Source organism: Peromyscus californicus, unplaced genomic scaffold (assembly GCF_007827085.1).
Source record: "Peromyscus californicus insignis strain IS unplaced genomic scaffold, ASM782708v3 Scaffold_18__1_contigs__length_77618521, whole genome shotgun sequence".
Lineage (NCBI taxonomy): Eukaryota > Metazoa > Chordata > Mammalia > Rodentia > Cricetidae > Peromyscus > Peromyscus californicus.
In genome coordinates, this window is record NW_026294480.1 from 33838241 (window position 1) to 33860773 (window position 22533).

General features: G+C 40.0%; 1 protein-coding gene across 1 annotated transcript in view; it reads left to right on the plus strand.

Annotated features, from left to right (window-relative positions):
* Positions 1 to 22533, plus strand: part of Ghr (growth hormone receptor) — a 261833-nt gene that overhangs the window by 105754 nt on the left and 133546 nt on the right. The window contains exon 7 of the mRNA XM_052743766.1: positions 14229 to 14309. Within this exon, the coding sequence (XP_052599726.1) occupies positions 14229 to 14309 (81 nt within the window). The remainder of the gene's footprint in view (positions 1 to 14228; positions 14310 to 22533) is intronic.

Consider the following 22533-nt stretch of genomic DNA (forward strand, 5'->3'; position numbering starts at 1 on the left):
GTTGTGATGAAGAAAATGATTTGGTTTAAAATATTGCTCTGGCATACAGAAGTGACTGTTAATTTTGTACCCCTTCTACCATCCAGAGTATTAAGATCAACCTGCTTCTTCATGAAAACGTAACATTTTCACCAGTAACTTCACCGTAAGTGGTTGAAATGTGAAAATTCCATTCAGATCACTTTAATTTGAAAGGAAGGGAAAAGTTTTATTTCTGTTAGACAAGTTGCAGAATTACAAATTAAAATGCCACCCAGTGGCATTTTAAGTATCTATCCCTTGGACTTCCTGGTGGGTGGACAGTGTGTGAATTGTGGTGGTTCACAGTTTGGCTCAATCTGCTGCTTCCAGTTCTTCTCATTGTCCACCTGATTTAAAAGAAACACAGCAAGGTCATTTAATTATGATTTCCTGAGAAGCATTGTGGTGGGCTTTTCAGAAAGTAAACATAAATCTCTTTAGAATTAAATGTTTATTTAATTCGGGAGGATGAGAAACAAGCTCCCTGTCATCCCCAGCCAAGAGTTGCATGATGTATACCACCAAGATAGACTGACCATCACTACATACTCTATGTGCTTGTCATTCCCTTGCCCCAGTCGGTGATAGGTTTCAACCTTGGTTTTAATTTACTTTCCTACAGATACATTCCAGTTTTTAATTCCCATGCTTGACCTTGAATTAAAATAAAAAGCAAGGCCAACAAACTCATGAAGACAGTGCTGTCTTCCAGGCTTTTCTTATTTCCCCTTTCATAATCTCATGAAGATTTATGTGTTCAAAAATAAATTCTGCTATGTGGCCCAGAGGTAGTTAGACCCCTGGGCCTGATTTACACAAGGCAAAGTCAAGAGAAAACACCAATGCTCCTGAATAAAACCTTTTTGTTTTTCATTCCTCACTGCATTATGAACAAATTCTTTATCAGTTGACTACTGGATTCATTTTTACAAAGTGAACTTGGAAAGTAAGGTAAGAATCAGAAAATGACTTGGTGACTCCAGAGTTGAAGTATAGGAAAATTAATGATCTTAAGGGAGAACATTGCAGCTGTCTGCATTGGGGCATTCTACTTTTCAAAGTCTTCTTATCCCAGGAAATTGTAGGAAACAAAACTATAAATTATTTCCTATCTGATTTGTTTGTTGCAGCTCATAACAATTATCAGTCTCTATTATTGCTAAAGTCCCTCTGGGATCCAAATTTATATATACAGATAAGATGGAATCATTTATTGTCTTCCTGACCTAGGAAATCAGCCTAAGGCTCAATTCTGGACGTTTAAGGACTGTCTTAATTTTCAAATGCTTCTGTAACAAATTACCATAAATATAGTGGCTTAAAATAACCACTTATTACTTCACAACTATGTAGATGTCTAGGCCCATTGTGGCCCAGTTGGGTTATCTGCTTAGAGTTCACAGGGATGGAATCAGAGTATCCTAAGGGCAGCACTGTCCTCTGGAAGCTCCTTCCAAGCTCATTGGAGTTGTTGGCTGGTTTCAGGTCCTTTTTCCTACTAGAGTATGTTTCAGTTTCCTTGCTGATAGGCATCCAGAAGCCAGTTTGTGCTGCCAGTGGCTGTTTTAACTGCACCTCAAGTTCTTCCTCCACTAAAGGTAGATAAAGTCCCTCTCAAATTCCTAATTCCTCTGATACCCCCCCATTGCAGTGATTAATTTCCTCTTCCACTTTTATAGGCGCCTGTAACAGTATAATCTCCTTGTTTTCAAGTCAGTTGGTTAGTGATCTTAGTTACACCTGCAAAGTCCCTTGACGTCAGCAGTACCTAAATCAGCCAACATCTGATGGAATAGTTAGGACATCTTGGTGGGATCTCATCAGCATTTAGCCTGCCCAGTTCATCAGTGACATTTTGAAACACTGCCTGAGAGATTTCGTCTCTACCTGTGTATTTCTTGATCTTGCCATTTCATTGAATAATAATTTTGGTTCCTAATTTCATATTTACTATTTCAACCATTTGACACAGAAGATTGTTGAAAAGTCCACTTATGAGCTGGGCATAAAGGCAAGGGACTCTTAATTTCTAAGACAGCTTTATCTAGCTGTATGGCAAGCTCTAGGACAAAGTGGGCTACATGAAACCTCGTCTCTGAAAACTATAACAGAAAGAAGAAAGAAGGAAAAAGTTAAGGGAGAGAGAGAGAACTACCATATGATTCAGCCATTCAACTCCTGGGCATAAGCTCAGAGAACTCCATACCCTCCATAGAGTTATTTGCATATCCATGTTTATTGCTCTTCTATCTATGATAGCAAGGAAATGGGACCAACTTAGATGTCTAGCAATATACAAAATGGAATCTCATTCATCTGTGAGAAAAAATGAAATCATGAAAATCTGTAGAAAAGTGGATGGACTTGGAAAGTATAATTTTAAGTCAGGTGACCCAAACTCAGAAAGAAAGGAACCTCTTGTAGAATATTATTTTAAGGTATGTTACTTTTGTTTATGTTGCATTTGTTTAACTCTGTGAAGTTGTGTTACTCTGCCTGTCTAAAACACCTGATGGACTAATAATAAAGAGCTGAATGGCCAATATCGAGGTAGGAGAGAGAAATCGGCAGGTCTGGTAGGTAGAGAGAATTAATGGGAGGAGAAATCTGGGAGGAAGAAAGAAGTAGCCAGAGGAGGAGGAGGACTCCAGAGGCCCCCCACCCACCTACATGGCAAGACACGGAGTAAGAGTAAGATTTACAGAAGTAACAGAGTAGAAAAATCCCCAAGGCAAAAGATAAATAGGATAATTTAGAGTTAAGAAAATCTGGCAAGAAACAAGCCAAGCGAAGGCCGAGATTTATAATTAAGAATAAGCCTCCGTGTGTGACTTATTTGGAAGCTGGGTGACAGACCCCCCAAAAAAGCAAACAACAAACAGCAACAGGAACCCACATGTTCTTCCTCATGTACAGACCCTAACCTATAATGCATGCATATATGCATGTAAACAGCCATGTGGTTATAGTATAAAATATTGAAAAGACATCAAAAGAGGCTAATGAGGATGACGTGATGAGGAAGGACAGACAGCAGGCAAAAGGACACAGGAGTCATGAAAGAGAACATAAAGCTACTTTTTGTTGTGTTTGTTTGTTTTAGTTTCAACTCTGTCAGTTCTTTTTCTTTTTGTGCTAATAAGCAATAAGAAACATAGTCGATAGTGAAAATGTAAAATCCTAAGCAAAGATCTATTTGATCTGAGTGGCCTTTGTTCTGTACAGAAGTTTATAAGATGTTTAGAGCTTAGGACTGGGCAAGTGTTTGAGTGGCTACCTTAATCCAGTTATGTGATGTTTTTACTTGTGAGTTAACTAGAATACATTGATTCTATTGAAAATGTATCTTATTAAAATTAATATTATCCAATTCCTTCCTTTTTGAATGTGACTACAAGACAGTTTAAAATGATACATGTGACTTGCATTTCTGTTAGACCAGTTGTGCTCAACCTTCCTAATGCTATGACCCTCTAATACAATTCCTCATGTTGTGCTGACCCCCAACCAAAATTATTTTTCATCACTATAATTTTGGTGATGTTATGAATATATGATATGTGGATATCTGATGTGCCACCCCCAAAAGTGTTGAGACCTACAGGTTGAGAACCATTGTATTTGACTGTTTCAAAGCACCATTGTTATTGCAGCCATAAACAATGAATGGTCTAAGTTCAAGAGCCTGTGATCTTAAAGAGTGAAGTGATTGGTATGTGGCAAATTTCTTAGTGATGAAACATGACATTGATCATCTGCCTGTGTTTTCTATCTCTCTGGCATTCAGTCAGTCTGACCAAAGTAACTTCTTTCTATTTTTATGTATATGCTTAAAAGAGGTAGGGTGATGACCTCATCTCATCGATTGAGCACACAGCATTGCCCTTAAGCAATGTGTTCAAAGGTAGACCAGGTGTTCTTGGAGGCTCTAAGGCAAAGAGATGACAATTATGTTCCTCTATCAGTAAAACTCTTGAAAAAATTGCTACATATGAATTAATGCTAACATTAATGTGTCAGCATTAATGCTATCACACACACACACACACACACACACACACACACACACACACACACACACACACCCGCCATGCACAGGAAATATTAGGATACCTGCTTCTCTCTTTAATTCCAATCTTAAATTTACTCTTTCTATTCTTGTTCTTTCTAGTTTTACCCTTATTCTCTGACCCCGATATCATGTTTTAGTCTGTGTAGTTTACTGATGGAGAAGTAGACAATACAAAGGCAGGCTTTAGAGATAGGGAGAGCACCTCCAGATCCTGCCAGCCATAACCTATCTTGGTGAGTCTGGGAGATTCACTTAGTTTTTAAACCTCTAAACCTCTAAACCTCTGTGTTCTCACTTGTTACATGAGGTCTGCACTTGCAGGGTCTGTGCAAAGACTGAATGAAATAATAAGATGGCTGGTGTTCTTCTTGGATGAGCAAGTTCTGATGCAAGTTGTGTGGATAGAAGAGTAAGCGATGCACAGCTACTGTCCCTCCTTTGATGACGGGCAAAAGAACAGAAAGACAAAGAGTCCAGTGATGTCAGGACACGGGTGGCCCTTGATAAATGGCAGTGATTACACTTGACTTGTTACAAAATCGTGCACTGGTACTCAGGGAAGGCAATCACCCTGTTGAATGACCACCCAAGTCACCATTTTAAGCAATACTGTGCTGGCACTGTAACATGCATGACATTGTGTACTCATCTAGCAATGTTCTTCCTAGAAGATCTCATTGCCTCACTCTTAATTTCTTTACTCCCAATTAGTTTACCAGAAAAGAACAACTCTACCCAGTAGAGATGAGGAAAAACAAGAAATTTCATTTCATATGTTACCAAAGTAATTCTGTTTTGAAGAAACCTATACATCTGCTATTGTGCCAAAAGAGGCGGAGACATGTGCATTCCTTGAAGATGTAAAAGCACTTGGGCCAGTCTGACTTGTTACATTGCTCCCTGTTGGATTGCTATCTTATCAAGACAGGGAATGCTTTCGTTTAGAGACTTTGTTCAGTGAGAAGCCGCCTCCCATAGTCTATTAACCTCTGCTTACTCTAGACAAAGAACTTCAGGCAACTAAGGAATGGGGAGAGCTGGAGAAATAGTCTTCTCCAGGGAAGAGCTCACCCATTGGTTATTGCAAACCAATAGTCAGCCCTGAAAATATACACACAAGTAATATTTACAAATTGAGCATGTTATATTTAAGAATATATATGCATATACATATACATGGATGCATATAATAACAATTGAAAAAAGAGGTCATGGATTTGAAAGAGAGCAAGGAGGGATATATGGAAGGGTTTGGGGTAGGAAAAGAAAGGGGGAAATTATATTATAATCTCAAAAAGAAAAGAAAAAATTTTGTAACTCAGAATTTTAAGATTTACTTGTGGAAAAAAGAGAAACCAGGAAACTAGTGAGGGGTTTCCTTTTTCAAATTCTGATTTGGGGAAAAAAATGCTTTGATCAAGGAAATGGTATAAAGTAGGGCATTCTGTTCAAATCAGCAACACCAAATTGATTTTTCTCTTCACGGAATCATGCCTGCATTGGGAATCCATGAATGCACCAAGTAAATCAGTCTGTGTGAGCTGATGACCCTCTAAACCAATAATTTTCAACCTTCTTAATGTTGAGACTCTTTAATACAGTTCCTCATGTTGTGGTGATCCCCTCAACCATAAAGCTATTTTTGTTGCTACTTCATAACTGTTATGACTCCTAATGTAAATATCTGATATGCAGAATATCTGATATTTGAGCCCTGTGAAGGTCATTTGACTCTTCCCCACCCAAGGGGTTGTGACCCACAGGTTGAGAACCATTGCTCTAGATTCTAGAGTCTAGAGAACTGCTTGTGGGAAGTTACTGCCAAGTGCTAAGTATACCCTGATGACCTTAAATAGAATGTCCCTGACAGTATGGAAATTCCCCCTCTGAAGAGAATAGCCATGCACACCCCCATAGGAAGAGCTCCAAACACTTGGTTGCCAAAATATTCTTTCTGCTTTAAGTCCACAAAGGAATGGGAGACCCTTCCACCTCTGTGTTCTCCTAGGAAGGGTCTCCAGCTCAAGCCAACCCTCATTTCATTAGAACTTATCTACTCAATCAGCTCTAAAAATCTATACTTAACCAAGCAAATGCTCCGAGCCCTGCAATAACATCAGAAAAATTTTATTGTAATGATATATCAACCCTCTAGGTTAAGTTCCCACACAACTGGGCCTTTATGTAAGAGCGTTAAATTCCCTACACACCTAAACACAAACAGAGAGCATTCCTGCGTTGTCCCGGGGAATACACATTATACAAAAGTGTGGGCTTTTCCCTTCTCTGCACCCTCGTGTAATGTAAATTGATTGCTTCACCACCCACACAGTCTTCAGTTTCATATAGTGTGTAAGTTAAGGCCTCACTATCAGTCTACTCCATGGGAACAATGTGGTACCGTTCTCCGAACTCTAATAATTATAAATCTACTGAAGAATGAAAAAATTATTTGAGTAAGTCATTCCATCTAATTCTGAGGGTTTTTTTTTTTTTAGTGAAAAAGTCTTCATACTAAGTAAAGATGAGTACAACCTGGATTTGAACCTAGCTTTCTCAGACTGGCGAGTACATTCACTTAACTACTTAGCTCAGCCTCTCTGTAAATGAAGATCAAGGTGAAATGGCTGTGATAATGTCTATAGACCTGGGTATGTATCCCTGAGTGCGTATTAAGTAAATAGGATCTGCTGACAGAGGATCAGATGTCATTAGATGAAATCAAATGTCCAGGGTTCACTCCGAAGCCCTCTTATATTTTGTATTCGAGTCAGCAGATTCCTTAATCTTTGTACCTGATACTTCACATGAAGCTAGCCAATGACAGTCACTCTCCCTGCCAGTGATGGACTGGATCCAACATCTACTGGCTTCATATTTGTAGCCTAAAATCAGCTTTGGCGGGGGCATTTACACCACAGAGGTTGGCAAAAGCAGATCGTGGTCCTTTTGTAATTCCAGAGAGACAGTAATGAGACACTGGCCCCTGCACAGCCATGGCCTGTGACTCAGTGGCAGACACACTGTGGATAGTCACACTTATGGAAAATGCTTAATGCTTCCTCTAGGAACCCCCTGCAAAACCTCAGGCAAATGTCATCACGGGAAAGCATCAAAGACGTTGGTGAATCTTGGGTCCCCATTGTTCTGCATTTAGGAGGGTCTCTGAAAACGTGCTCATAATGCTTACATTCCTAAAAAGGTTTCAAATTGCTGACTGTTTTGTTACAAAATATGTGCTGTTAGTGTGATGTGAGCATAAATGAGCTTATTGTCTTAATGTCTGTTTACAAACATATAAATCATAAAATGTATTAACCAGTATTGCCAAATAGAAACCTATTGCATACCACCCATTTTAGATTTTCAGATAATCACATTTGAAAATAAGAAGTGAATGTTCATTATAGTAATATACTTTAGCTAATTCAATTATCTAAATTATGAATTTACTATTAGTCAGTATAAACATTAAGATAACTTGTATCTACTTTTGTGCCAATATTTCAAAATCTGTATGTAGTTTATACTTAACACATTTCAACTTAGCTGCTAAATTTTTATCAAAAATACTTTATCTTAATTTAGACCATAAAATGCAGCTGGAAAGTATATTCACCTTCCAACCTTTTCCAAATACACTTGTTCTTAATTAAAACAATCATTTATGATAAAATGATGTGCAAAATTATTTTATTCTTTAGTCACATTAGCCGTATTTCAAATTCTCAGTAGCCACTTATGACTGGTGGTAACTTAAGCCAGTCAGCTTGCATGTAAACAACATAAGGTTGTTTGTTAGGTAGAAAGGACTCTACTATGTATAGGCCACTATCTCAGAGCCTTTTTACTTAGGCCTCATTATATATATAACTAATGTTCCTATCCTGGAATCCCACTGGATTCCAGAGAAAAGAGCAATCTTAACAAAATTACAGCTGTGTTCTACGTAACTGTGTTTCAGATCACATCAGGATCCATACCTAAGAATGTTTTCATACCATTGTAACAGAGATGAGAAATTCCTTTCACCGATTGATTTCACAACAGAGTGAACTACATAGCTTATGTTTGGATGATGGTTAGGGTTAGGGTTAGGGGGTAGGGTTAGAGTTAGGGTGTAGGGATAGGGTTAGAGTTAGGGGTTAGGCGTTAGGGGTTAGGGTTAGAGTTAGGGGTTAGGGGTTAGGGGTTAGGGTTAGAGTTAGGGGTTAGGGGTTAGGGGTTAGGGTTAGAGTTAGGGGTTAGGGGTTAGGGTTAGAGTTAGGGGTTAGGGGTTAGGATTAGGGTTAGAGTTAGGGGTTAGGGTTAGGGTTAGAGTTAGGGTTTAGGGTTAGGGTTAGAGTTAGGTGTTAGGGTTAGAGTTAGGGGTTAGGGTTAGAGTTAGGGATTAGGGTTAGAGTTAGGGGTTAGGGGTTAGGATTAGGGCTAGATAAACCTGATACATTGCCAGTCACATAAAGCTAATTTCAGTATATAAAATTTGATAGTGATGGTGATAACTGATTTTGACACAAGTTTATGTATTTGCTTTAGCGCTATAATTTCTACTGTTGGTGTAAGGTATATGCCTACTTGTGAAAACAAAAGGAACCATTTTTACTGCATTTTGATTACATTATTGTCTCTCAGTTATTTTCATCTCCTAATGCTTGTTATCATGACCTAGTAGTGTAGCCTTGGTCATGATAAGTAATCATGTAATCGTGTACCCTGGTATCCAGTGGGCTATGTACCATCTAGATTCATCGAAGTAAACGCTAGAGTTTTCAAATAAGAAAGGCATCTAATATGTTGCCAGTGTTGAACAACACACAACTTTTGTTATTTCTTTTAAAAATATCAGGGCTTGAGAGATGGCTCAGTGCATACAGTACTCTCCATGCAACCTTAATGACATGCATTGGGTCCCCAGAACACACCTAAGCAAGGAGAGAACTGACTTCACACTATTGTCCTTTGACCTCCAGACGTGTACTGTGGCTTGTATAGGCACACACACACACACACACACACACACACACACACACACACACACAAATAATATTTTTCTAATTGAAAAGAAAACTCTATACTTTTCCTTTGCTCACTAATAGGAGGGAAATAAATTGGTTTAAAGCTTTTATTTCTGACCAATTTTCAAATTATCTTTGCCATTAAAAAGTCCTAGCATGAACTCTGAATGCAAACTATTCAAATAAATGCTTGGTGCTAATTAGAAGAGGTGATTTGAATATCATTTTGGATAAGCCTTTGCATTTTTCTGTACTGAGTTAATTCAATTTTGCAACATTTGATTAGTGATACGCACCAACACGGGGAAGCACATATTTATTAGTTTATCTACCTGAAGTCTTTTCTATGCAAATAAATAATTCTATTTCAATTTTACTTTTAAAATCAGCTCCTTTTCAATATCAAAAAATGTAAAATTAGCAAAATTAGAGTTTGAGGGAACTTAACTATTTCTGATTAATCCAGCTGTCATCATGGTGTTTCTCCTGACTTGCTTGACAGGACTCCAACACCAACTCTATTCTCGACTCTTCCCACATATTAATATGCTAGCATCATACTTTAAGGAGGTCGTTGTCCAATTTCCTTTAAAATACTTTACAAAAGTTGGAGGTGGTGTGAGGTTGATGATTCATTTTGTGTGTGCTAAGTCATAGGCAAGATGTGACTGCAGATTTCCTCCCATGTCATTAATACACATTTTGATATTACTTTTGACAATAATAGGTATTTTTCACAAAATAGCCTAGGCTAAGTGTTAAATTTGCCGCGTCCTCATCTCTGTACCATTCTTGCATTCATTGATGGCTTCTTTCCCTTTGGCCGTTGTTTTTGTACCTTGAACTTCACACTAGACAACTCTCACATATCTGGAAGTCTTGTGACTGTGTCATTCACCAAGGAGCCTGAACAATCATGTGACTTTCTCTTCTCCTAAGCAGCTCAGATCCTAGCACCCTGATTCCTGCCTATAGTACTGCCTTTTATTCAAGCGTTCATTCAGTCATTTATCATAGATGTGTCTTTCCTGTATCCACTTCTTTCTAGTATACCTCAATGTATTTAAATTAAGAAAGCATGAGAAGCAACTTTATCTTAAAGAAAGTTCATTTTTGTGCATGTTATCTAAACCAAAAGCTGATTTATATCATTAAAAATGCTGCTTCAGTCCTGTCCTACCTTGCTAACCCAATTTTGCCTATAAATCTGGGCAATGATCTCTATTCACTAGTGTCAGAATATTAACTAAACGCCCTCAGAATCCATCCATACACCAGATCATTGGCATTGAGCTTTGGTCTGTACAAGTTTACTATAGCTTGTCTCACTTTCTTTACACATAAAATCTTATCTATCATTTCGTTCTAATTTTAAGCACCTCAACTCAGTAGCTCATTTCTTTTTCCTACTTTAACTTTCCATTTTTTAGGTAGGGGCCGTCTTTTCTCAGTTTCAATTATTGCCCAGTTCTTATAGTTAACAACTACAGTTTGGATAACTTTTGCATTAATCTGTATAATGCCTTGTACAATACCAGCAGCCACTAAAATGTTCCAGAAATACTGGCTCATTTTAATTTAAAATAATGTAACCTATTACCTTCTTTGCTTGGAGTTGGTTATAATATGTTGGGGAGAAATGTCGTATCTAACTTCTCTCTCTTCTTTTGTATCTGTTACTATGTCATGGCCACAGAATGAAGAGCAGCATATCATAAACCTGATTGTATAATTTGGTAGCGTTCTTAGTTGAGCAGTCTATAGAATACACCAGCTGGATTATTCTACTTTCAAAACTGGTTCTCCCTGGAGGAAAGAGGAAAGCAGGCAAAATGCCTCAGGCATTGAGAGTGAAAACGGTGTGAGTTCCATTATGTAAAAAAACGAAGCCCATTTTCTCCCTCTTGCTTGGCCAGGAAGGAATCTGTAGCCAAAGAATGAATAAATATCACAAGAAATTTAAATAAGGATTTTTCCCTAGGAAAATACTGCAAATCTAAAAATTAAATTTGGTATATTCCTCTGGGGGAAAAAAAATGCCTGTCTTTTGTAAGTGCCTCTTAGAGGGGCACTTTGGATGAACTCTTCTATCTTGAGGTTAATGGATCATTATAAGTTTGGACATTTGGGCAAAGAAAGGCTTGAGGAAGGGGAATCTCTCTTTCTGGCATCTGGCAGAGTCTGGGTGTATTAAATTAAAATTCCTAACTCTGTGTGACGACAGAACTCTGCCTTCCCCCAAGTCCACAGGGACACATGTAGACGTCAAATAAGACATTTGATCTCAGCTGGAGCTTAGTATAGAAGAGTCCTGTCACCCAGAGGGTGCCACTCAGGGTTCTGCAAAGCCAACAGGGACAAGCTCTCAAAGCCAAGGGCAAGTTCTCTAGTCTTTATCTGCCATAGCATCAATGAAGGAGAGGAGAGACAAGAGGCTGATAATGCCGTTAGCACATGCTGAATGTTTCTTCAACCTCCTGGTTCCTATGACTAGGGTATCACAAGCCCAGCCTTTTTGCAGTGTGTTCTGGGTGGCAATGGACTGCTCTGATCTCCCGCTGTGAAGAATTACCTCTTTAAAAATGCCTGTTTCTGTGATGCAAGGGTGAAAATGTACTCCAGGCTAAATTTGTTTCAGGGATTCTGGTTTGTTGGTTTTGTTTTGTGACATAAAAGGGTATCCTATGGAGCCATGCTTGCCTTATAACATCATTGTAGTAACTCCAGGTCCTTATCTGGGAAAAGTAAAATTCGTGTGCATGAAGCAGCTTTGAAAAGACCGGGGACTAAGGCAGAATGTAATTCTGTGTGCGATGCTTCTGGGGTTCAGTCTCTGGTCCCTCAAAATGAAGAAAGCACTAAAGCTTGAGGATTGGAGAAGATTTGTCTACTAGTTTTCTGAGCTAAACCCTTGTTTCTGGCACCTGCTTGGTCTCTTTGATGTGCTTGAAGATATATGACTTCTAAGGCAGCCATGGTGTCTTCCAAGAAATGCAAACATTCTCCACCTACTTGGAGAGAAAAATAAACAACCTGGGAATTGAGAATTCACTATTACAGCCTGATATCAAGATAGCATAGGGCAGGAAGAGCTTCTGCCCTGACAGTGTGTTCTGAGATGGCTAGTTAAATCGCCACTACTAAAATTTAGTCTGCTTCCTCGATATCTTAGTTAGGGTTTCTATTGCTCCAAAGAGACTCCATGACCACTGCAGCTCTTATAAGGAAAACATTTAATTGGGGTAGCTTGCTTACAGTTCAGTGGTTCAGTCCATTATCATCATGGTGGGACATGGCAATGTGCAGGCAGACATGGCGCTGGAGAAGGAGTTGAGAGTCTTAACATCTTGCAGGCAACAGGAAATGATCTGAGTGTCACAGTGAGCAAAGCTTGAGCAAAAGAGACCTCAAACCCTGCCCCCACAGTGAAACACTTCCTCCAACAAGGCCACATCTCCTAATAATGCCACCTGCTTTGAGGGCCATTTTCTTTCAAACCACCACACTCAGTGTGTTCCCTCTTTTTTTTTTTTAATGAGATTAAGAGAAAATTCCACATGATAGTTTTTTCAGTCTATTACATACTTGGTCTATCCATTTAATGCATTTCTGCTAGAGTCTCCAAACTAACATTACATGGCCTGTATCCCTAGAAGTAAGGACAGAGTGCTAATGATTCACATTTACAAAGTACATAATGCAAAGCCATCAGCCTGTAGCCTTCCACTTAAAAATCAAATTGTGGGGGGTCCTAGTAACATCCCACTTGCTCAAAATCTCCGAGTTAACTATCACATTTGATCCTACCAAAGATTCCAAAGGGCAGTGTTTGGTGGGGGAGGGTCATCCTAGTGTAGAAAGGTGTGCAAATATATTCAAGACACAAGAAAATACTCAGTTTGCATAGAGATGTGTTTTATTAAGTAAAACTGCTTTGAGAATGTGGGATTGAAAGGTTACCCTCTGTCTGCAGAGGAAAATGTAAAACATTTGGCATTTTATAGCTCTTCAGAATTCCATGGCTGTTACCTCAGAACCACACCTATAGACCCGTGAAAGCAAACACTCTTGCTCATCATTGCAGCCTGATTGCAGGGAGCAAGAAGAATTGTTTCAGTGTTGTGAAATTTGCACAGTGATAAAAATGAGGTCCAAAGAGGTCCTGGAAAGGCGGATGGAGTGGTGACCAGGTGTGCCTCGGTGACTTGTAAAACAGGGCAGTTTTATGAAACACTGGGGCTCAGCTTTAAAGCAATTGGTGTTCGTTGTCAAATGTGTGATCGTCGTAGAAGGAATAGAGTACTGAGTTCCTTTCCAACCAGTCCAGACTTGTCTCTAGAGAACCCTGGACATAAGCACCACAGTTTATTTTTCCCGAGAAGTGTATTTCCTCCAGATAAAGGTATGTGCTGACAGAACACGTTCATCGCTCCCTCATTCATTAGACTGAAGGGCTGAAGGTGCAGCCACACGTGGGCTTCTAAATGGCTAGAAAGGCCAGGACCAATGGCTCTTGGTGGACATACTCCTGAGTGTTTCAGAGCACACAGTCATTGTTAGGATCCAAACCTACCAGGCCTCTCGATAGTTGGAAGCTTCCCTCCAGTTAACCCCTCCTGGGATGGCTCAGCAGCACAGTGCTTTTAGGATAAATTAAGCTCATCTGGTCCTTGGGAAACAGGTTTAAGAAATGTTAGTATTATAGAGGATTACTTCATTTTTGTGCTTTTCTTTTATGGCCTGCCTTTCTCAAAACCCTACACTGGGCAATTTTTTTTTTTTTTTATTTTCAGATTAAATTAAAATGAACTACACCTGCCCTGTTACTAAAGCAGTGTGTGTGGGTCACTGGCTGTGAGGTGATCCAGAGGCTGTCGGCCAGTACCTGAAAATCTGTACTGTCCATGCTATTTCCTGAGGCAAGTGCTCAGGGGACGTAGGATTTATTCCAACCTGCTGTGTGTCCTCATGAAAAGCATGATAGTACCGAAGTCTGAGGCAAGGCAAGACTTGCTAAGATTCCTTCTACACATGTCCTGGCTTCCCTGGGCTTTGAAGGTTGTGTTATGACCACAATCTAGCGCTGCTTTGCTTGACCTTGTGCTTTTTCTGATTTGCAGGTCTCACAGGTATGGATCTTTGGCGGGTGCTCTTAACCTTGGCACTGGCAGTCTCCAGCGACACCTTTTCTGGAAATGAGGGTGAGCCCTGCTTTCCTTTCTCACTTGTGGCGTTAGGGAACAAAGCAGAGCTGTGTTAAATCCGAATGAAACTGTCTTAAGTTTCTGGTAGCTTTAAAATCATAAGCCAGGAGGGCTGCTCTGGGGATGTTTAAGGAGGGCTATGGTCGTCAGTTTTGGCATCTGGTGTTTTCACATTGGAAATCAATGTTACATAGTGTACCGGGGTCATTTTTGATGAAGACAAGCCAGGTCTTTGGGAGAGATATTAAAATTGCACCAAAGCATTGGTAACCGACTAATCGCTCAGCTCACCTGTGACTAAGCGTAGCGGAGTCTATTTCCAGAGCTTGAATTTCCAGAATGCAGTCCTCTTAATCATATTCTCTGAGAGGGGCAATTGCAGGCGTCCAGTGAGTTTGTCCCCTGGCTCTCTGCGTGGTTTCCGTCTGGCTGAGTTACAGGGAAGAAGACACCTGAGCTAGGTGACAGACACATCCCGAAGTTGTGAGCTGCCTTGGCTGTCTGAATATTTTCCCTTCTCTTCTATAGTCTCCTGGTAGTCTCAGTGTTTTCAGACTCACATGTCATAGCAGAAACAAAGAATAATGAAAGTGGGTGTTGGGGGTGTCTGTCTGGGGGGAAAAGTATCCTCGATAAGAGATGGGGGACTTTAAAGTGAGTTTTCTTTGCCTGGGTTTCACCAGAGGGCAGGAACAACACATTTTTTTTCCATGCCGTGGCACTGGGCTCGATTGTCGCTTTAAGAGTAGCTGACTCCCCGACTCAACACCCAGCTCCTGTTGGAAAACACAGTTTAACAGGCGACTTAACGCCTTACGATGTCCTGCTGACCTTGTGACCAAAAATAAAAGCACAGTAGTAAGCTGCTGACGTGTCAAGACGAAGCCTGGAAGGGGGAAAGGGGAGGGTGTGTTGTTTTATTTCATAAGGCGATTCCAAAATATTTAGAGAAAAGAAGTCATAATTGTTTGAAATATTTTTGGGTCTCTCTGGTGTTATAATGTCAACATTATGCAAGTCAGACGTGGGGAGACTCGCAGGCTGCACTACAGCAGCTTTTCCCATGGCTGCTTTTAGACCCTGGTTCTGAGCCAAAGAATTACAGCTCAGATCCTCTGCCGGGGCCAAAGTCATGGTGGTTTAATCTCTCCTTTCTTCACTAAGGTGACTTTCAGTTCGGGGCAAGGCTTGAGGATTTTAAAGCCCATGAAGTGAAAAGTACAGCATAAGAACCTTCAAAAAGGCTGAAAAAGGCATCCCAGACTAAGAAATTAGAGCTCGAATTATTTTCCAACCTAGACAATTTCCAGGGTCTGTTCAACAGCTTAAACATTTGAACAGCCTTCGACTTCATGACGAGTAAAGGCCAAAATAGTAATAATAATAATAATAATAATAATAATAATAATAATAAATGATTAAATGAATTTCATTGTATATATTTATGCTATACAATGTTACAAAGAATGTGTGTGTGTGTGTGTGTGTGTGTGTGTGTGTGTGTGTGTGAGTGTGTATACATAATTACCCATTTTTCTCTCTGTGGCAAGAGAAGCCATGATCTACTTGTATAGCAGAAATCCTGGATGTAATAATCTGTCTTTAGCTATATGTAGCTAGAGTTTTCCTGCCTGGCCCACAGTCAGGACAAATCTCTCTCACCTGTCAGTCCCACAGCCACTCAAACCCGACCAAGTAAACACAAAGACTTATATTGCTTACAAACTGTATGGCCGTGGCAGGCTTCTTGCTAACTGTTCTTACAGCTTAAATTAATCCATTTCCATTAATCTATACCTTGCCACATGGCTCGTGGCTTACCGGCATCTTCACATGCTGTTTCTCATCATGGCGGCTGGCAGTGTCTCTCTGACTCAGCCTTCCACTTCCCAGCTTTATTCTCCTCCTTGTCCCGCCTACACTTCCTGCCTAGCCAATGGCCAATCAGTGTTTTATTTATTGACTAATTAGCAACACATTTGCCATACCAAACATCCCACAGCAGCTATAATCCTCTTGGTGTCCATTAAATCACTGGACTTGTTAATACTGCATATCTGCTACTTTGTACCCTGTGAATCATAGTCTTTATTCTTCCCCTACCCAACTCTGGTAACCACTGTTCTCTCTATACATTTGGCCTTTTCTTTTGAAAATTACACATGAATGCCATCATGTTTGTTGTTCTTTCTGGATCTTACCTATTTTACTTAGACTAATGTCCTGTAGGTGCACTCATACTGTGGCCAGATCTTCAGTCTTAACCCTTATCTGCCTCCTGTCTTGACCCTTGTGAATAGTGCTGCAGTGAATACAGGAATGGAGCCCCTCAGACAAAGTGGTGATTTTAACAGCCACTTCCAAAAATAGCTTCTTAGTTTTCTTTTTAATAATTTGTGTTGACTTGGAGAAAGAACAGTAAGAAAATATTTTATAGTAAGTACAAATCATGCATTTTACCAGTCCTTCTATTTAGGAAATAATTTAACAGAGAAACATTTTTCTCTTTCTTGTTAAACTAAGCAAATTAAAATATTTGAGTATTCCAGAAAACTTTCTTAAAATGACCTGGAGATTAAAAGTAGGGTATATTGATTGCTTCAGATTGTATATTGATTGTATATTGATTGCTTCAGAGGATATAGACAAGCCTGTTCAAGCATGCTTATACACACTGGTGTGTGTGTGTGTGTGTGTGTGTGTGTGTGTGTGTGTGTGTGTGTGTGTTTATCTGCCCCTCATCTAATAGATTCAGCCAAACTTACCACATGACACAAAATGGGTCATGATTTCAGATGACTTTCATGGACCATGTGTTCCTTTTTTAGCCAGGTCTGGATCAAATTATTTTATTTTCAATTTCCCTCTTTCCATATAAGGCAGACTAGAAATATAGATGAAGAATTAAAAGAAAATATAGTTTTATAATTCATTCTTTAGTTTGATTTGATCAGTGCAATAGGTGTCCCTATTGGGTTATCATGAAGAAATCACCTGTAAAAAAAAAATCTTCCCAGGAGCTAGATTGAAGATGATAGGTCTGTATGGTAAGAGAATGTTGGCTCTTGAATCTTTAAGCAGGGTTTTACTTGTTTGGGCAAATACACAACCAGAAATACACTGGGTCTGAGAGGATTTTTTTTAATTAAATTTAATTGCCCTGTGGAAAAGTTAATAGGAACCAAACATTGAACAGTGCCATCACTGTATTGCTTAATGTGTAATAATGTGCTTTTTGTCTCACTCATCCTTAATATGAGGCTCTCTATCTCCTCCTCAGTGCAAGTTATATATTCTCATGGAGAATTTCTTATTCCATCCTTAAGAATGGTCAAAGTAGCCTCATTTTTAGAAGGCTCTACCAGGTTGCTCTATCCACTGGCTGTACCTGGAATACTGCTGGTGAGAAACATCCGTAAAGGTCTGATGGATATAAGAAGTTCACCGTATAAAGTATGTTGTCTATCTTTGTATATCACTCAGTCAGCAGCTCAGCATCCCCTTGGATTTCACAGCAGCCTCAGGGAGAAGTAACCAAATCCCTCCTGTGCAGAGAAGCTTAATCTGGCTAGGACATGGAGAGCTTCTGGAAATAATCGAGGGACTGTCACTTCAATGTGTAGCTTTCGTAATGAAGACAAAGCATCAAGATTCTCTGAACAAAATAACTCAAAGTAAACTTATAATCATTAATTCACCAAGTTCAGTACATAGACATCTCTTCAGCTCTTCCTATTTTCAAAGCTTGAATTTAGGACTATGAAGAATACAAGGTAAGTCTTCAGGAATTATCATAAGTATAAAGATTAGGTAATTATATTGAGAATTAGAATATCAGGCTCTGTATATGAACTAGGGGAATGACCATAACCATTCTACATAGCAGTAGCAAAGAACACAGAAAACAATTCATTCAGTTACCAAGTTCTACATGTTCAGTACACAGGCAAAGCAAGGAGTAGTTCTATTATATGCATTTTGGAATCAACAAATATCTACTGAGCACTTCCTTGGTAAGCAAGAGAAAAGTCATTTGGCAAGGCACACTGTACATACACACTCTGTTTATATTTGTTTCTCTTGGAAGCAGACTTTAAGGTAGTTGATTTCGATCAAATTACGTACAGTCTACAGATGGCAAAAGGCTTCATGGGTGAAAATGGGACTTGCCAGGCCTTGAAGAATTGGCAATATGTGGAAAGGAAGAAAAAGTATGTGCCAAATCCATCAGATGATAATCATTCTCAAAGTTGTAGGCAGGCCAGTCAAAACAAAAGTGCTAACCACAGGATAAAACATTAGTTATGCATCTTTCATATTTATAGACTGACTGCATCTGTATTATTTAGGTATGCTATAGATAATAAATGGAGATTTACATGTATCTATACATATAGAGAAGTATATAATAAATACCTATGGGCCGGGCGGTGGTGGCGCACGCCTTTAATCCCAGCACTCGGGAGGCAGAGGCAGGCGGAGCTCTGTGAGTTCGAGGCCAGCCTGGGCTACAGAGTAAGTTCCAGGAAAGGTGTCAAAGCTACATAAAGAAATCTTGTCTCAAAAAAAAAAAAAAAAACCTACTAGTGCAACCTATAGGCAAAGTTCATAATTCACATATTCCCAACTCCCCACTCTGCAGGGAGCGTCTGGGAACCTTGATGTTGCATCTTTCTATATCATTTAAGAGAACAAACTTTACTAGAATGATCTGGCATGCGCTGAAGGAACCAGAATTCACTAAGTCATGTTCTCTTTATATTGCTGAACATTCTTCATAAACATATGCAGAATGACACAATGCGTATTTGGAAGACTCTCCTGATCTTATTGTTCAACAGGAAATAATTGCACAGTGCGGGGAGGATTTATTTTTTTAAACAAACTCTACCCCGCTACAGTTGAAGCTCCACATGGTCATTAGAGGTTGCCAAGACATACTGGATATGATTCAAAGAAGTCCTGAAGTCACAGTTGAAGCTGATAAACATTAAATGGTGTCCCTTTCATCACTGTCACAAAAGAGTGACTTAAGGCTTTGGCTTTTCGCTGAAGGGAGTGGGGAGGAAGCCACAGACCTTTCAAATGCTGCTTCCTTGACTGTCATCCAAACAAGAAGGATCTCATCATGTGTCTAATGTCGTGGCCCATGTCCAAGTACCTCAACAGTCCTGTGTCACCTTGACCTCCTCATATCACAACCTGACTTTAAGATGGATTTCAGCATGTTGGAGCAAGCCAGGTGACTCCACATGGTGCCAATGGGAGAAATCAGCATGCACATTTGTAAACCGTGGCACAGAATAGACTTTCAACGATTCTTTCATACTTTTTTGGATTCAAAGAGGAAATTATCATTCATGTTCCTGACTTCAAGGAGCCCATAATTTACAGAAGATTAAACAGATGTAAACCCAATTCAGTTGTGAGTCCCCTCGGTTATTACAAAGTTTTAAGTTAGATAACAATATTGTTAAGGTTTCACCTAGGCGATAATACTAGTAATAAGAGTAACTTGAAAGGGATGAGTGTAGAGGAGCTGGATTAAAACAGGTCAAAAGAGAGATGGACTAAGTGTGATAGGATGGTTAAAGAAAAAAATATAGAGAACATGATTAGAAAAATAGTAAGGAAATGCTAAGTCCAGTACTGTGGTCGACTTTTAACTTTGAGAACCATCAGTATCTTCTTATTCCATCCAGTTCTAAGTTTCCACACATTTACTAAATATTATCACTTTTCATATAGTGGAGTCATGAAATGCAGGTCAGCCCGCTGACAGTGCAGCGGTAAGGGCTACAGGGTAGTACTATTCTGCATGGAAATATACTGAGAGGACAGAGTGTCTTTAACAGCTGGATTTGGCAGCCTTTCTCTGAACTCCTCTTACCTGTGCCTAGCCCAGCTCCTATGACCATCTAGTCACCTGTGCTTGTGGCTGTCACATGGTCAAGACGACCATACAGTGACAAACACCTGGTGTAGGCATTCATTACTATATCCCAAGACCTTGACCAACTCTTAGACACTCTGTCTTTGCAGAGTAGGGACTTGCCTCAATTCATACAATCAAAAGTAAGCAGGATGTGTTGAGAACCACAAAGCTTTGCACTGGGCAGAATCTGAGAAGTTGGCTAGCTTTACACAGTAGCTGATTCATCCCAATGAAGAGGCTGGGGTGTAAGTGGCTAAGTTTGTGTCTCCAATAATTAATAAGTAGAAGGTACAGGACCACCCATAAGTAGTCCAAGTGCCCATGACAAGTCATTGTTCCATTCATCCACCCTGGATCCTGGTTTTTCCAAGACAAGAGCTTGTCCTGATTTACAAAATGTCCCCACACCACCTTGATTCAGTAACCCAAACTGAGCCTCCTTTTATGGGTTGACAGGGAAAAGGCTGCTATAGGTTAATTCGTGTGTGTTACATGCAAAGAGTAGGTGTTCATGAGCACACCTTGCTGTCTGTCTGTGGCTAGAGGCCAATCCAGTCTCAGCTATGCAGAAGCTCAGCCAGGGTCCCTCAATCACAGAGAACCTGGGAAAACACTCATAGAACCATCTTAGTGTTTTCTAACCTGTAGTTGATGTTTTAATTCCCTCCTTCTCCTGCTCCTTCCCCTGCCCCTCTTCTTCCTCCTCCTTCTCCTCTTCTATTGAAGTTAATATGGTTGTTTCCCCAGGGCTGGTTCAAGTTTAAACCTTAAACTCCATGTGATGAAGAACTGTATGTTCATCAAAGCCATGAACAAAGGTGCCTTTGTGGCTTGGCTTTGGGTCCTTGTAACTGTTTACCCACACTACTATGTACCTAACTTGTCATCAAGCAGTCACCAGACTCCACAAGCTCAAGAACAACACTCATTTTTCAGAGCAGCAGGCCCTGCAGGTCTGTGTCTTTTCCATCAATACTAGCTTACATGTTCACACAATGCTGTCAGCATCATCTTCAAATCCAGAGCAATACTTCCTCACTGTCTATAGTAGAGACATAGGGATGGATGCTACTTGAAATCTGATCACACAATTGATCATCCAAAGAGAATATTCCTTGGTTTCTTGTATGGAGACTACCACACAGACCAAGATAATGAGGCTTAGAGAACTTTATCAGCCTCACCTTAAGTGAGAGTTTTCTCTGGTCTCTTATTCCTCCAATTGACTCAAAATAAACCCATATAACTTCATCAAATACATTCACCAAAAGTCTCTGGTTCTGGTTCTGTGACAATGTGTGGTCTTAAGCCTTAACAGTATCTTAATGTTATCTCCATTATATGTTCAGGGCAAGGTTACATGTATGAGAGCTGGTGGCTCATGTCTCAGTCACTAGTGAAGTGTTTCAGCATGCTTTTACAGAATCTTTTACCAAGATTGGGGGTGGGGAGATATAGCTCAGTTGGTAGAGCATGAGACTCTTAATCTCAGGGTCGTGGGTTCGTGCCCCACATTGGGCGCCAGATATTGGTGAAATTATTAAGGCCACTCCATGTAGTTAAAAGATTTATTTAATGGCGTAACTTACAAATTAAGGGATAGGTAGGTCGCGGGGTCTGGGGAAGGTGTATCACAGTCCAGCGGTGTTCTCTGGAGCTCTGCTTGGTCCACCTCTCCAGTCCAGGGTCCCGGATCCGAGTCCGCTGATCCAGCTCTCCCATCTCCAGGCGCCTCCCTTGGCCCCGCCTTGTAGGCGTGACAGTTGCTGAAGTCTCAATGGGGGTTGGAACTTCCAGATCAAAGCTGGAATGGCTACCCACTACATATGTGTAAGGAGATTGGCATGTGTTTTGTGCTCATTAGCTAAATGAAGTGGTGATGCCAGCTGTGCTTCAAGTTGGTGAATTTGGACTAAATAGCTTCAGATGGCTGCTGACACAATGGCACTGTATATCCTATATAAGAAAGCATTATTGATGTGGAAGTCACTAGGCCTTCAGATCTATGAAGAGTGGTCTTCGGCCCTGTGCCTTGTCCTCTGACATTCTAATGAATATCATTATTTATTTGTTGGTTGAATGAGTGAATCAGCACCAAAATCCTGACCTGGACTTCCTCTAGTTCTGTCTCACAACTGTCCCTGCTACTTTGCATGGCCAGATTTAAGCAGGATACAGGTTAAACTGGAATTCCTTTACAGTAGGAAGGGTCTAAAATTAACTGTTCAGTGGTCAAAACTGAGATGTAGGGCTTTTCCCTGAAGCTATAATGGTTTTATTTACTGA